General features: G+C 47.9%; 1 protein-coding gene across 6 annotated transcripts in view; it reads right to left on the minus strand.

Annotated features, from left to right (window-relative positions):
• LZTR1 (leucine zipper like transcription regulator 1) overlaps positions 1-16,816 on the minus strand; it is a 277,535-nt gene that overhangs the window by 219,659 nt on the left and 41,060 nt on the right. For 5 of the 6 annotated variants that reach the window (XM_045017155.1, XM_045017157.1, XM_045017154.1 and 2 more), the window contains exon 5: positions 11,426-11,534. In XM_045017155.1, coding sequence (XP_044873090.1) covers positions 11,426-11,534 — 109 coding nt within the window. Of the gene's footprint in view, positions 1-441; positions 584-11,425; positions 11,535-16,816 lie in introns of those variants that run through there. The other variant, XM_045017159.1, reaches the window with a different exon arrangement.

A 16,816-nucleotide genomic window follows, 5' to 3' on the forward strand; every position in this document is an offset into this window, starting at 1 on the left:
TATTAAATTGTTTGTTTAAAACTTATACTGTGTGTGTGTGTGTATATATATATATATATAGTGACAAAGTACTGTCCTTGACTCTGTGGGTCCTGCATTTCCTCGCAGATCTTGCTAGCCTCAGAGGCTCACTGTGACCCTCCACGTAGCCCTTCTCTCTCTAGAGGCAAGGATCACAGCTTACTGAGCCATTTTCATCATAAGCCAACAAGGCAGGTGAGGAGAAGCAACCCTCCCAAGCGCAGTCCCTGTTATCTCCCAGTCTCAGTGATTAATCAGGGAGGGGAGGGGAGAGCCCAGGCCCACCCTCTACTCCAGGCTTCAGCCCAGGGACCCTAAAATTAGCAGCTATTGTAGCTGACTTTTTGGAAATAGGACATGTACAATTCCCTGGGCCACTTCCCCACAGCAGCCCCCACTCAATATCTCCTTCACTGTTACCTCAGGGCCTCCTTCCTTGCACCTGATATGGATTTGTACTGCTTCATTCCTCCAACAGCACAGCTCCCTCCTATAGCTCCTAACACCCACACCTCACTGAATAACTGGGAGGCTTTTAACTAGTTCAAGCCAGCCTTTGATTGGCTTCAGGTGTCCCAATCAATCTAGCTATCTCCACTGCCTTCTAGAAGGATCTTAATTTGCCCCAGGTATCTTGATTAACCTGGAGCAACTGTCATTTGGTTACCATAGTACCAGGAATTTGTTTAGCCTGGGGCTAACATACCTGTTCCTCACTACTTTACTGTATATATATATATATATATATATATATATATATATATATATATATATATATATATATATGTCTTTTGTCTGGTGAAAAAAATTTCCCTGGAACCTAACCCCCGCTTGTTTACATTAATTCTTATGGGGAAACTGGATTCGCTTAAAGCCGCATTTTTCAGGAACATAACTACAACGTTAAGCGAGGAGTTACTGTAATTAACCCAGAGAAAGCAATTAATATCTGGGGGAACAAACAGCTGTGCATATCTCTCTAACAGTGTTATAGAGGGTGGACAATTTATGAGTTTACCCTGTATAAGCTTTATACAGAATAAAATGGATTTATTTGGGGTTCAGATTCCATTGGGAACTGGGTGTCTGGGTGTTAGAGTCAGGAGCACGTCTTAGTTGTTTTCAGTTAAGTCTGCAGCTTTGGGGACGTGGTTCAGACCTGGGACTGTGTTGGAGCAGACTAGCATGTCTGGAGTCCCAAGCTGGCAGCGCAAACGGGCTCGGAGGTAGTCTCAGCACACCAGGTGACAGTCCCAAGGCAGTCTCTGTGATCGAACCTGTCACAGGGGTGTAGTCAAAGAGGATCTGCGCACAGCTGATTGCTTTGAAATGCTGGTAGTGATTTTAAGTGAGTTTTAAGTGTGCTGGCTGGATAACAGACAAAGTGGTTGCTGGTTTGTTATTTTCTGTTTGCTTATTTCGGGTAAGGTTGCAAATTGCCCAGAAAGGCTAAACACTGGGCACTGGGAAAGTCTCTGTTAACTAAGAAACCCCTGAGCTGAGTGGATCTCAGTTTCAGTGAACGGCAGAGAGGTGCGGCCCAACCTCTGGGTCTGTGCTGAAGTTGACTGAAGTGTCTAACTCAGCAAGACAGGAGTGGAGGGGTGCCTGTTCTGGCAGAAGGGGGTTCTCTGTGGTATCCCAGCTCATCAACTGACAGTCTCAAGGGAAGACAAATGGAAATTGATGCACAATTTGCCAGGAAAAGGCTGCCCTGGAAAAAGAAAAGGCTGCCCACCAGCAAACCCTGGACTTAAAAGACAAAGAAATTGAGGCCCAGAGACAAGCAAATTGAGACCCAGAAGCATGAACTGGTTGTAATGGAGTGGAAGAGGTGCACAGAGACATGTATCCTGGAGGTGAAATTTGGGGTCTTGGTGACTGCTGCAGTGGGAACAGACCCCAAGGCCTCTGCAGTTGGAAGCAAGCCCAACCTGAGTGAAAAGAGGGGGGGAGGATTTTGCTGGCCAGTGAAAGGTCTGTCATAGCTGGTAGCTGTGAGTCCACAGCTGGATCAGGGTCACCTTCCCTTTTGGGGGACACAGGAGTGTCTGCCCCAGAGGGGAGCCCAAAGAGATATTTTAGGTATACTGCCTCCGCCATGGAGAGCATCCAAGTCTCTGGCAGTAAGTTCAGTAGGAGGATGTGACATTGCTCTCCATATGATTTTATGAAAATATGCTAATGAGTGTGAATATAATGTAACTGGAATATGCTTCATACAAAAGGTCTCTTGTAAGGTATCATTATAAAGCTTATAATCTACTGAGTGTAGTCATCCTATTTGTATAAATGTATCATTCTTGTATCTGAAACTAGAAATATGAAATATAACTGAGGTCCTATTGTAATTATGCAAAGTGTGGGCCATTAATGGTGGTTTGGAATCTTGATGGCTCCCATCAACTAGGACAATTTGTTGTAAATGGCTCTGTTTACTTGCAAGCCTTCTTGTGTGTCAGGCCCGAAACAATGAAGGCATTTCTTAAGCTGTTTTCAGTTAAGTGTGTAGCTTTGGGGATGTGGTTCAGACCTGGGTCTGTGTTTGCAGCAGGCTAGGATGTCTGGCTCAACAAGGCAGGGTTCTGAAGTCCCAAGCTGGCATGGAAAACACATCAGGTCTAAACACATCAGGTGACAGTCCCAAGGGGGCCTCTGTGACCGAACCCATCACAGGGGTCATATTGTTTGCATGGCCTCCACCTCCGTAGAGGAGAAAACAATCTCTTTGAGGATAGGATGGCTAGAGTAGGCAGGAGGGCATTAAACAAAAGGGGAGGGTAAAAAGAGGGGAGATATGACCAATCATTTAGCACAAAATCAGTATGTTGAGAACAAAATGAATCACGAAACCAAGGGGCATGAAGAGAAGAAATTCTTTAATTGCCTATAAACCAATGCTAGGATCCTGGGTAACAAACCAGAGGAACTAGAATTGCTAGTTTATGAGCATAAATTCAATCTAGTTGGTATTTCTGAAAACTGCTGGGATGACTCACACAATTAGAATGTTATATTCAGTCGTTATAATTAGACTTGGAAGGATTAAGTCTGTACTGCTAAATGTCAGTAATGGTCAATTTCACAGTACAAACACAACACCACAAAAATATTTCCATCAATAATAATCAAAATTTACATCAGCAAAGTAGGAAAAAATGCTGCTTGAGAGTTTATTAGTGTTTGAGTGAAGAATATTTACTTTGTATATTTTGGCATGTGATGTTGACAATAAAGTTATAAAACTTTTTAAAGGTTTAACTTTAATTTCAACATCTACTATCATTAAATAATTATTGTCTGACCCGTCCTATGGGGCTACTCCTCCCATAATTTCCCACAACTGTGAAAAGAAATTGATTTAAAAAAAAACTCTAAACCCATAATTTTGCACAACTGGGAACATTTATATTAATAAAAACTGGAAAATTCTATTAATTTCATTAGGTGACCCCTAGTTATTGTGTTATGTGAATGAGTAAATAACACTTCCTTATTCACTTATTCACAGTCAAGATTTTATAGACCTCTATCATATTCCCCCCTTAGTCATTTCTTTTCTAAGTTGAAAAGTCCTAGGCTTTTTAATCTCTCCCTACACAGAAGCTGTTCATTACCCCTAAGACTTTTTGTTGCCCTTTATGTACTTTTTCTAATGTATTTTTTTGAGATGGGGCGACCACATCTGCACGCAGTATTCAAGATGTGAGCATGCCATGGTTTTATATAGAGGCATTATGATATTTTCTTTCTTATTATCTATCCATTTCCTAATGGTTCCTAACATTTGGTTAGTTTTTTGACTGCCGCTGCACATTGAGTGGATGTTTTCAGAAAACTATCTGCAATGACTTCAAGATTCATTCTTGAGTGTTAACAGCTAGCTTAGACCCCATTATTTTATATATATAGTTGGGATTGTTTTCTAATTTGCATTTATACACACTGAATTTCATCTGCCATTTTGTCACCCAGTTTTGTGAGACCCTTTTGTAACTCTTCAGTCTCTGCCTGGAACTTAACTGTCTTGAGTAGTTTTGTGTTATCTGCAAAATTTTGCCACCGCACGGTTTACCCCTTTTTCCAGAACATTTATGAATATGTTGAACAGCACTGGTCCCCGTACAGACCCCTGGGGCACACCACTATTTATCTGGTTTCAGAGTAGCAGGCATGTTAGTCTGTATCAAAAAAAAGGATAGCAGTACTTGTGGCACCTTAGAGACTAACAAATGTATTTGAGCATAAGCTTTTGTGGGCTAAAACCCACTTTATCGGATGCATGCAGTGGAAAATACAGTAGGAAGATTGTGTGTGTGTGTGTGTGTGTATATATATACTGTGATGGAGCAAGGCCGGATGGCTACAGGAAAGTACTGAGGAACAGGTATGTTAGCCCCAGGCTAAGCAAATCCCTAGTACCATGGGAACCAAAATGGCAGTTGCTCCAGGGTAATCAAGGCACCTGGGGCCAATTAAGAACTTTCTAGAAGGCACCGGAGAGAGCTACATTGATTGGAGCACCTGCAGCCAATCAGGGCAGGCTAATCAAGGCACCTGGGACCAATCAAGAACTTTCTAGAAGGCACCGGAGAGAGCTACATTGATTGGAGCACCTGCAGCCAATCAGGGCAGGCTAATCAGGGCACCTGGTATAAAAAGGGGAGCTCACTCCAGTCAAGGGAGGAGGAGCCAGAGGAAGGAAGTGCGTATGAGGAGTTGGGAGCCAGAGACAGAAGGAACTAAGAACTGAGAGGGTGTACTACTGGAGGATTGAGGAAACACCATACAATCAAGCAGTATCAGATACCAAGAGGATCCTATGGTGAGGATAAAGAAGGTGTTTGAAGGAGGCTATGGGGAAGTAGCCCAGGGAGCTGTAGCGGTCAAGCAGCGGTCACAAGTAGCACTATAGAGACTGCTGCAATTCACAGGGCCCTGGGCTGGAACCCGGAGTAGAGGGCGGGCCCGGGTTCCCCTACCCCACCCCAAGCCTCGCTACTCCTAATCAGACATAGGAGGAGTTGATCCAGACTGTGGGTTTCATCCAAGGGGAAGACCACTGAGGGGAGGAAATCCGCCAATAAGCGCAGGACCTACTAGAGGAGAGGAGGAACTTTGCCACAATACACACACACCATGAAACAATGGCTGTTATCATACACACTATAACAAGAGTCATCTGTTAAGGTGAGCTATTACCAGCAGGAGAGAAAAAAAACTTTTTGTAGCGGTAATCAAAATAGCCCATTTCCAGCAGTTGACAAGAAGGTGTGAGGAGCAGTAGGGGGTGAAATAAACATGGGGAAATAGTTTTACTTTGTGTAATGACCCATCCACTCCCAGTTTTTATTCAAGCCTAATTTAATGGTGTCCAGTTTGCAACTTGATTCCAATTCAGCAGTCTCTCCTTGGAGTTTGGTTTTGAAGTTTTTTTGTTGTAATATTGCAACTTTTAGGTCTGTAATCAAGTGACCAGGGAGACTGAAGTGGGAGCGGAGGAAAGGCGTACTTCAGACTCCCACTCCAGGGGATCGCGAATGCGTCTGCGACCGAGCCTGGACTGTGGTTCTGGAAAGAGCAAAACTGCGGACATTGGCTGTTGTCCTTGGTGGCAAAGAGGTCCATTTGGGGAAACCTCCACTTCTGGAAGACTGATTGCAAGATGTCCAATCTCATCGACCACTTGTGCATGCGGTATGACCTGCTGAGGCTGTCCGCTAGCTTGTTTCGCTCCCCCAGGAGGTATGACGCTACGAAATGGATGGAGCGGGCTATACAAAAGTCCCACAGGAGAAGGACCTCTCAGCAGAAGGGAGAGGAGCGGGCTCCACCCTGCTTGTTTATATAGAACATGGTGGTGGTGTTCTCTGTCAGAACTGTCACGCTGTGACCTTCCAGAATAGCGTAAAAGGTTTGGCAGGCTAGACGAACCGCCCTGAGCTCCTTCACATTGATGTGGAGCAACACCTCGGCCTTGGACCACAAGCCCTGTGTCCTCAGGCCCCCTAAGTGAGCTTCCCAGCTGAGGTCTGACGCGTCTGTCACCAGCGTCAGAGCAGGCTGCGGTGCGGCAAAGGGGATACCCTCGCATACTACCGGCTGACTGAGCCACCAGCGCAGGGAGTCCAACACCTGGGCTGGAACCGTCACGACAAGGTCTAGAGGTCTCTGCCTGGGCGATATGATCAGGCAAGCCACGATTGTAAAGTCCTGAGCCATAGTGGAGCTACGTGAGTGCACGCCGCCATGTGCCCTAGGAGCTGCAGGCAGCATCTGGCTATGGTAGTGGGGAACCTTAGCATTGAGTCTATGATACGCTGGTTGGCAGCCGGGAGGCTTGCTGCACCGAGTCCAGCACTGCCCCAATGAACTCCAGCCTTTGCATTGATATCAGGGAAGACTTGGGCACGTTGACGAGAAGACCCAGCCTGCAGAATGCGTCCAGGGCCACCATCACATGGGATCAGACCTCCTCTTTGGACCGACCCGCAAGGAGCCAATCGTCGAGGTATGGGTATGCCTGTATTCTCCTTTCACAGAAAGGCTGCCACTACTGACATGCATTTTGTGAATATGTGGGGGGCTGCCGCCAGGCTGAACAGGAGGACCGTAAACTGGTAATGGTGCTGGTTTATGGCGAACCGCAGGAACCGCCGGTGAGCGGGGTGAAAGTACATATCTTTCATGTCGAGGGCAGCATACCAATCCCCCGGATGTAGGGACGGGATAATAGTGCCTAGGGAGACCATGCGGAAGCGGACCTTGACTAAGAACTTGTTGAGCACGCAAAGGTCTAAAATGGGCCGAAGGCCCCCCTTTGCCTTTGAGATGAGAAAATAATGGGAGTAAAACCCCTTCCCTCTTAGTTCCCGAGGGACTTCCTCCACCGCCCCCGCCTCCAGGAGCAACTGTACTTCCTGCATAAGGAGTTGCTCATGAGAAGGGTCCCTGAAGAGGGACGGGGAAGGGGGGTGGGTAGGAGGGAAGGAGGAGAACAGCAGCATGTAACCCACTTGTACCGTGCATAAGAGAGCACTGGCTCTCTCCCAACGGTCCGATGTTATACAGGACCACGCCTGGTAGCAGTGGGACCAGCCGTCTAAGAAACATGGGGAAGGATCCGGCAGCTGTGTGATGTGAAAAAGGAAGTGATTTCCTTGCAAAGATACATGTTTGCGAACACTGAACACAGTCTACTCAGTTTCTGTGAACAAGACCATACAGGGCACCTAATCTCATGTGCTCTCAGGACAAGTTCGAATTTTCGGCATTCGCTTTTTGGGTTAAGCTCCCAATGCCTGGGGCACAATGAAGCTCCTTTTGGAAGTGTGAGTGGTGTGTGAAGTTTAGAGATGTTCAGCTCCCCACAAGCCTGATGCCATCTACCCACCTCCCTGGATTTTGCTCTGAGACAGTTTTGGTAGTACTTACTCCATCTAGGATGTGAAATCTGGTATGGTGGTATGGGCCAGGTAGAAGTGGGAGGAACTAGCTGCCACACTGAAAATAACACCAGGTTGGCCAGTGCAAAAGTCTCAGTCAGGATGAAGTGGTTCTGAGCCAGGAAAGACTCACTGAACTCCTGACAGGCAGCACTAAGCTTGATGGACTGGGTCTGGAATTGAGGATGGGAACAATGTATGCCACAGAAACACAATGCTGAGACTGGAGAGCATTTAAAACCGGCAAGCTCTGTCCAACAGCACTGAGACCCGGAAAGGAGACCCACACTGATATGGACATGAGCCATTTCTAACTCATGCAAGCCTCCTACGTACAGGTGGGTGTGCAGAGTTGTTTTCCCCACAATAGTCCCTGATGTGGGCTAGGGATTCTGCACCTCCTCTCCCCTTGCTGTCTCCAGCTGTTAAATACACTCTTCACAACCCATTAGCTACAACCTTCCCTCCTGATCACGGCCTTTACAGCATTACTAGGGGCATGGTAGCTCATTAATGGTGAGATGTGCCTAGAAAGACCTCATGAGGTTCTCCTCCCACGTGTTCCTATCAACTATGCCCCCCTCGCTTCCACAGATTTCTCAAAAAGAAGGGAAATTCACAGCCAAAAAACTTCTTTAATGTAGATGTAAGGCTACCTAGTGCTGCCTTGTGCCCTTCCAGAATCTGGAGATGGGCTAAACTGAACATTTCCAAACCAGGACATGCAGAATTAAGACAATGCCTCCCACAGCATTACTTCAACTCTATTTCCTACTGTTCAGAGTTTTACATTTAGCTAACCTCCACATTACAATTTCAGTTTAGCCACAATCCCACATTATAATTACAATGTAATAGTAAACAGGGATCATCATTGGGTGGGTGTTTCTAGTGAGGTCCCACAGGAATTGGTTCATGGCCCTACTCTATTTAACGTATTTATTAAGGACCTGGAAGAATAAATAAAATCATCACTGAAAGTTTGCAGATCACTAAGACGGGGGGAATGATAAATAATGAAGAAGGCAAGTCACTGATTCAGAGCAATCTAGATCACTTGGTAAAGTGGGCACAACAAAATGCATTTCAATACAGCAAAACATAAAGTTATACCTCTAGGAACAAAGAATGCAGGCCATACTTACAGGATGCAGGACTCTATCTTAGGAAAAAGTGACTCTGAAAAAGACTTGGGGACTGTGGTAGACAATCAGCTAAAAATGAGCTCCCAATGTCACACTGGCCAAAAGGTCTTGGATGTATCAAACAGCAGATAACTGAGGAGTGGGAAGATTATTTTACCTCTCTTTGGCAATGATGCAACTGCTGCAGAACTGGACACAGTATTCTAGGTGTCCCCAATTCATAAAGGATGTTGATAAATAGCAGAGGGTTCAGAGAAGAGTCACAAGAATGATTAAAGGATTGGAAAACATCCCCTATAGGATGCTCAAGGAGCTCAATCTGTTTAGTTTAACAAAGAGAAGATCAAGGGGAGACTTGATTCCAGTTTATAAGTACCTATGCAGAGATTAACAGAAATTTGATAATAGAGGGCTCTCCAACTAGCAGAAAAAAGTAAAAGATCCAATTACTAGAAGTTGAAACTAGACAAATTCAGACTGGAAATAAGGTCAAATTTTTAACAGTCAGAGTATATTAGCCATGGAAACAACTTACAAAGGGCTGTGATGGATTCTTCAACGCTGTCAATTTTTAACTCAAGACTGGATGTTTTTCTCAAAAAGATCTACTCTAATTCAACCAGGAATTAATTCAAGGAAATTCTATGACCTATGTTATATGAGAGGGCATACTAGATGATCACAGCCGTCACTTCAGGCTTTATTATCTATTAAAAGGGCGACTATTTTTTCAGGCAGACTAAGATGGTCGTCATTTCATTGCTTACATTCTGATTAAGTGTTCAATGTTATCTGCACAACCAATAGGCCTAGAAATGTAATTTTTTAGAACAAAAGTTGAGATTCTGGAGCACAACTCTGCAGCAAGGATAAAATCCACAGCAAGTCCCATAGCTGCAGAATACACAAGGCTTTGATTATAAGGCAAATTTTACAGATGAGTGAGGTACAGATACTGAGGCCTAGATTTTCAAGTCCCCAATAATAAATGATCAGTCTTCACCATGGCCTCAAGGTTCTGTACCAGGCCCAATGTTGTCAAATATGTTAATTAAAGAGTGGTGAGGTAGTGAAATTTGCTGACTCAAATTCAAGTTATTTAGGTTATTCAAGTCCTGAGAAGACAGAGGAATTCAGAGGGACTTAACTGAGCTAGGGGAATGGGCAACATGATGGAAAATGAAGTTCAGGGTCCATAAATGCAAAATAACGCACATTGGAAGGATAAAATGCAACTACTCATACACCTTACAAGTTCTGAATTAACTATAACAACTTATGCAGGCATCACTGTGGAGTTTGCACAAAGACATATGCTCAAAGTGCAACAGTGGTCGAAAAAAGCAAATAAGATGCTAAGAATATGTCTACACTACAAAATTAGGCTGATTTTATTTAAGTCAACATTGAGCCTCCGATTTAAGCAAGTCAATTCTGCATGTCCCCAATATGCACATTGTGTCGGCGGAGCGCATCCTCACTAGCGGGGCCTGCATCGATTCATGGAGCGCTGCACTGTGGGTAACTATCCCACAGTGCATGGAGCCAAGTGGACTGTTGGGTTAGGCTTGCAATTCTTCATGGGACCAAAACATTTGTGCGGGTGTTTATGGGAACATGGCATTAGCCTCCCATGATGCACGTACTGTGACATTCTATACCTTGGGGGAGTGCCCTGTAACCCCCATATTCCTCATCTGTATATAATTGGGATATTGCATATAAAGCAGGTCATGTGAAGTATTGGGGGAAAGGTTATGATCTGCTGAAAGTCATTTCTCTATCCATATGCGTATATTATTAATGCATATGAAGTTATGAGAATTGTGTTGCATGGTTGTCACTAAAACATGCTGTAAATTGAGGGATCAACCAGATATTAGCTTCCCAGAGGCAACAGCAAGAAAAGTAACCAACACCCGTGCAGGGTGTGAAACAACCCATCAACATCCATTGTCCAGCAAGGGAGCTACAATTCAATGACTCACCTGCATGAGGCCACACCAGCGGAATTTCTAAACCTTGCCTGGAGACACAGCAATGCCCCCTAGACATGCCTGGACTTGTGTTCCCCAAACAGAACATAGAGGCCCATGCTTCGCCTTTTTCCTGCCTCCACCTATGCTGCAAGCAACAAAGACACTCACAGAAGACTCCAACAGAGGAGGCTGACCCAGGTTTCGAGGGTGAAATCTGTATACTATGAACTGCAATATCCAGTGGGGTGAGAAAAACTGCTTAATCTAGATGTTGCCCAGTCTAATGGGGTTGAGAGTTTAGATTGCGTGCTTATATTTTATTTTATTTTATTTTGGTGACTAACTCTGACTTTTTGCCGATCACTTACAATAACTTAAAATCTATCTTTTGTAGTCAATAAATTTGTTTGACTGTTCATACAAACCCACTGGTAAAGATAAAGTGTGTGGCAAAACTGCTCAGGGTACAAAGGCTGGTGTATATCCACTTTCCATTGATGAAATGGTAAACCAATTAATAAATTTGCACAGACTCCTGGAAAGATCACACAACAATTCTTTTTTAAAATACAAAACAAAAAACAACCAAACAAACACAAACGTATTTTCCCCCACTGTCATAGAACTGCAAATAGATTAAGGAATTTTTGGCAAAACTTTCCAAGAGCATTTACTCTGGGACATAGTCCCTGCTTGAAAACTGCAGCCCAAAAGATGAAAGTTTTTGAGGCTATAATAGAACCTGATGTGCAAACTTAGCAATAGCATTGCCTACTGCTGCCACTACAACTATTTCCTAATTGATGCTCATCTTCCATGACACCCAGCCCCTTACCTTCCTTCAGTCTTCCACTCTGTCCACTGGCCAGTTGCAAACTTATACTCAAAAAGATCATTTTTATTCTTCAAATTGGAATTGGAATATATATCTCCAGTGTAGCCACCTGGATAACAACAATTTAATTAGACAAAGTTTCACATTTGGCACAATGTATACTCAGTTATTATGAACATTAGCAAATAGCTGATTGAAAATGACATAACTCCACTCAACAGTTCATCATATAGAATAATACAGCTGTATTAAGGTTATCTCCTGTATCTTTACATTTAAAAAAAAATCTTGAGACTTTTTTTGTAAAGCTCTAGGGATGTTTGGATCTGAACTGCTGCATTTCCTTACAAGCCCTGTCTGGAAGTGTCAACATCCTAGACTGTGATCTCCAAGCCCCCAGACAGCCAAGTACATGTCATACATTATAAGTCCAGAAAGGATCATTGTGATCATGTCGTCTGACCTCCTGTATGGCACAGGCCACAGAACATTCTGTCTATCCTCTTCATCTTGGAGACTCTCTCCAGAAGAGTTAGCATTGTCAGCCACTATATCATGATGACTGGAAGGCCCTGGATGTGATGCTACCCAATTCCTTCTAGAACAGACAGGTCTTTTGATAATTCAAGGAATTTTATTATGGTCCTTTATATCTAGACACTGCCTCGGGTCTTTTGCCTTCTGCTGGCACAGGTCCTTGTGTTTGATACCTAGTGTGGAGAGTTGCTCACACATCCACTAGTATACTATTTCTGGTGACGTTCCTAGCTAGCTCTGCACATACTGCTCACCCCACAAAAATATGAAGGTACGGATGGTAGCACACTGTGATATCGCTTAACAAAAAAGTTTGTCTCTGAAAATAGCTTGCAAGTGAGCTCCACAGGGCTACATGAAGGGCTAGGAGGCTCCTGGACAACTTGACCCATGAACAGTGGAATGCAGAAAGGAGATCACACAGGCCACCTCTGTAGTGACTGGTATTCTGCAAGACAGTGATGGGAGGACTATTTGCACCAGTTGCATTACCATGGTGGTCAGACATGTCCAAACTGGCACTCTACTAGCTGAACTAACACTGATTAGGACTTATCCCCCATGGGGAATCAGGATAACTTAAACCAATGGCTAGCAGACAAATAGTTGCCTTTAGCAAGTTTGTATGTGCGCAAAAGAGCACTTTCCAATAATGGAAGGACACAGCCACAAGTTTCTCTACTGTAGAAAAGGCCTGTACCTCCAACACTACAGTCCCCTAGGCACAACACTAATGGCACAGGCTCAGTGGGGAAAACCTCACCTACTGAATCATCAGCAATACTACAAACCCTTTATCCCATGCAAATCAGTTTTTTTGAGGTAAGGTAAAAGACGGTTACTCACCGTAGTAACTGTTGTTCTTCGAGATGTGTTGCTCCTATCCATTCCAGTCAGGTGTGCGCGCCGCGCGTGCATGGCATCTCGGAACTTTTTTACCCTAGCAACTCCGGCGGGCCGGCTGGCGCCCCCTGGAGTGGCGCCACTATGGCGCCTGTTATATACCCCAGCCGGCCCGTCCGCTCCTCAGTTCCTTCTTGCTGGCTACTCCGACAGTGGGGAAGGAGGGCGGGTCTGGAATGGATAGGAGCAACACATCTCGAAGAACAACAGTTACTACAGTGAGTAACCGTCTTTTCTTCTTCGAGTGATTGCTCCTATGCATTCCAGTCAGGTGAGTCCCAAGCCTTACCTAGGCGGTGGGGTCGGAGTGAGACGTGGCGGAGTGTAATACCGCTGAGCCGAAGGCTGCGTCGTCTCGAGACTGCTGCACCAACGCGTAGTGGGAGGCGAAGGTGTGGACCGAAGACCAGGTGGCCGCTCGACAGATGTCCTGGATGGGGACATGGGCCAGGAAGGCGGCCGACGAGGCGTGCGCTCTCGTGGAGTGAGCGGTGAGGCGGCATGGTGGTACGCGAGCAAGCTCGTAGCAGGTCCGGATACACGCTGTGACCCAGGAGGAAATCCGTTGGGAGGATATCGGCTCGCCTTTCATGCGGTCAGCAACCGCTACGAACAGCTGGGGCGACCGCCGGAAGGACTTCGTCCGCTCAATGTAGAAAGCGAGAGCCCTGCGGACATCGAGGGTATGTAGCTGTTGTTCCCGAGGCGAGGCGTGCGGCTTTGGAAAGAAAACCGGGAGGAAGATCTCCTGGTTGAGGTGGAAGGGCGAGACCACCTTTGGGAGGAAGGCCGGGTGTGGTCGAAGCTGCACCTTGTCTCCGTGGAAGATGGTGTATGGTGGACCAACCGTTAGAGCACGGAGCTCAGAAACTCGTCTTGCAGATGTAATAGCGACGAGGAAGGCTGTCTTCCAGGAGAGGTAGAGCAGAGAGCACGTGGCCATAGGCTCGAAGGGGGGACCCATCATCTTGGCCAGCACGAGATTCAAATCCCAGGTCGGGGCAGGACGCCGCACAGGCGGGTACAAGCGGTCCAGGCCTTTAAGGAAGCGGGAAACCATCTGGTTGGAGAAGATGGACCGACCTTCCACGGATGGACGAAAGGCGGACACTGCTGCCAGGTGAACTCTTAAGGAGGAGACCGCGAGACCCTGCTCCTTAAGGTACCAGAGGTAGTCCAGGATGGTAGAGACAGGGACTACCAAGGGATTGAGGCCTCGATGGTCACACCAGAGTGCGAATCGCTTCCACTTCGCCAGATAGGTGGAGCGAGTGGAAGGCTTTCTGCTCTCTAGCAGGACTTGCCGCACCGCCGCCGAACAGCCCCTCTCTGCGTGGGTCAACCACTCAGGTACCAAGCTGTAAGATGGAGGGACTGCAGGCTCGGATGGCGAAGTCTGCCGAAGTCCTGGGTGATGAGGTCTGGCCACAACGGAAGGGGGATGGGATCCCGAACGGAGAGCTCGAGCAGCAGGGAGTACCAATGTTGCCTCGGCCAGGCTGGAGCCACGAGAATGACGGTGGCTCTGTCCCTGCGAAGCTTCTGCAACACTCAGTGGACGAGCGGGAACGGAGGGAAGGCATAAAGGAGGTGATCCTTCCAGGAATACAGGAAGGCGTCCGACAGGGAGCCCGGCGCGTGACCCCGGAACGAGCAGAACAGGTGGCACTTCCTGTTTGCCTTGGAGGCGAATAGGTCTATCCGGGGAAACCCCCACCTCTGGAAAATTGTGTGCACGATGTCGGGACGGAGAGACCACTCATGGGAGAGGAACGACCTGCTGAGATGGTCGGCCAGCGTGTTCTGTACTCCGGGAAGAAAGGACGCTTCCAGGTGAATCGAGTGGGTCACGCAGAAGTCCCACAGGAGCATCGCCTCCTTGCAGAGGAGGGAGGAGCGGGCTCCGCCCTGTTTGTTCATGTAGAACATAGCTGACGTATTGTCCGTGAACACTGTCACACAGAGGCCTTGCAGGTGGGTGCAGAAGGTGCGACAGGCCAGACGGATCACTCGCAGCTCGCGGACATTGATGTGCAGAGCGAGCTCCTGGGGCGACCACAGGCCTTGGGTGTGAAGATCGCCCAGGTGAGCTCCCCAACCGAGCGCTGAGGCATCCGTGGTCAGAGTGGCGGACGGGCGAGGAGGATGGAACGGGACTCCCGCACAGACAATCTCCGGGTCTAGCCACCAGTTGAGGGACTCGAGGGTTGGCCTGCAGACTGTGACCACCATGTCGATGGGGTCTCGATGCGGCCGGTACACCGACGCGAGCCAAGACTGGAATGGGCGGAGGTGGAGCCGCGCGTACGCGGTGACGTACGTGCATGATGCCATGTGGCCCAGGAGGCGGAGGCAGGAGTGCACCGTCGTGGTCGGGAAGGAGACGAGGTCCCGGATGATGGAGACCATCGTCTGGTGCCGAGAATGCGGTAGGCAGGCTCGGGCCAACAAGGAGTCGAGGACCGCTCCAATGAACTCCACCCGCTGTGAGGGAATCAAAGTGGACTTCTCGGCGTTGATGAGAAGACCGAGTCGCTGAAAGAGGGACAGGATTTGTGTCATCTGGTCCATTACCAGCTGTCGAGACTGTCCGCGAACCAGCCAGTCGTCGAGATACGGGTAGACGTGTATCTGACGACGGCGGAGGGCTGCGGCAACCACTGCCATGCATTTGGTAAACACCCTCGGTGCGGTAGCGAGCCCGAATGGTAGCACGGCGAACTGGTAGTGGGCATGGTTGACCACAAAACGGAGGTAACGTCGATGAGGAGGATAGATCGCGACATGGAAGTAGGCGTCCTTCATGTCGAGGGCGGCAAACCAGTCTCCCGGATCCAGAGAGGGAATGATGGTCCCCAGGGTGACCATGTGAAACTTGGGCTTGAGCAGGTATTTGTTCAGCTCGCGAGGGTCCAGGATAGGACGTAGCCCTCCTTTCGCTTTGGGGATGAGAAAATAACGGGAATAGAATCCCCTGCCCCGCCTGTCTTGAGGCACTGCCTCTATGGCACCCACGCTCAACAGAGTCTGGACCTCTTGTAAGAGGAGTTGCTCGTGAGAGGGGTCCCTGAAAAGGGACAGGGAGGGTGGGAGGGAAGGGGGGGGTGAAACAAACTGAAGGCGGTATCCCGACTGGACTGTTTGAAGCACCCAGTTGTCTGTTGTTAATTGGGACCACGCCGAAAAGAAATGGGACAGGCGGTTGTAAAATAAAGGGGTAGGATCCGGTAGGGAGAGTGATGGGCCGTCCTCGGGCGTCCCATCAAAAGGCCTGCTTGGAGCCTTGCGGGGTCTTGGAAGGGGCCTGGCCCTGGCTACGCCTGTTGCCGGATGGACGACGGCAATTTTGCCCCGGCCGCCTGCTGTTGTATGGGCGGTACCGCTGTTGAGGGAAAGACCGGGAGGGTTGTTGCCGGAAGGACCTGTGCTGTGGAGCCGGAGTGTGCATCCCTAGGGTGCGGATGGCAACGCGACCGTCCTTCAGGGTCTGGATCCGGGAATCAGTCTTTTCGGAAAAGAGACCCTGCGTGTCAAAAGGCAGGTCCTGTAAAGTATATTGCACCTCTGGCGGCAGGGTGGACGACTGCAGCCAGGAGATGCGGCGCATCGTCACGCCGGAGGCCAAGGTCCGAGCCCCCGAGTCCGCGGCGTCGAGGGCGGCCGTGATGGAGGACCTGGACGATTTCTTGCCCTCGTCCAGCATCGCCAAGAACTCCGGGCAGGAGGCTGTCGGCAGGAGCTCCGTAAACTTCGCCAGGGACGTCATGATGTTAAAGACGTACCTGGCGAGGAGGACCATCTGGTTGGCGATGCGCATCTGTAGGCCGCCCGCCGAGTAGACCTTGCGGCCTAACAGGTCCATTCGCCACGCGTCTTTCGACTTCGGCGCAGGGGCAGGTTGACCATGCCTCTCCCGGTCGTTGACCGACTGGACAACCAACGAGTCCGGGG

Source organism: Mauremys mutica, chromosome 4, assembly GCF_020497125.1.
Source record: "Mauremys mutica isolate MM-2020 ecotype Southern chromosome 4, ASM2049712v1, whole genome shotgun sequence".
In the NCBI taxonomy this organism is placed as follows: Eukaryota; Metazoa; Chordata; order Testudines; family Geoemydidae; genus Mauremys; species Mauremys mutica.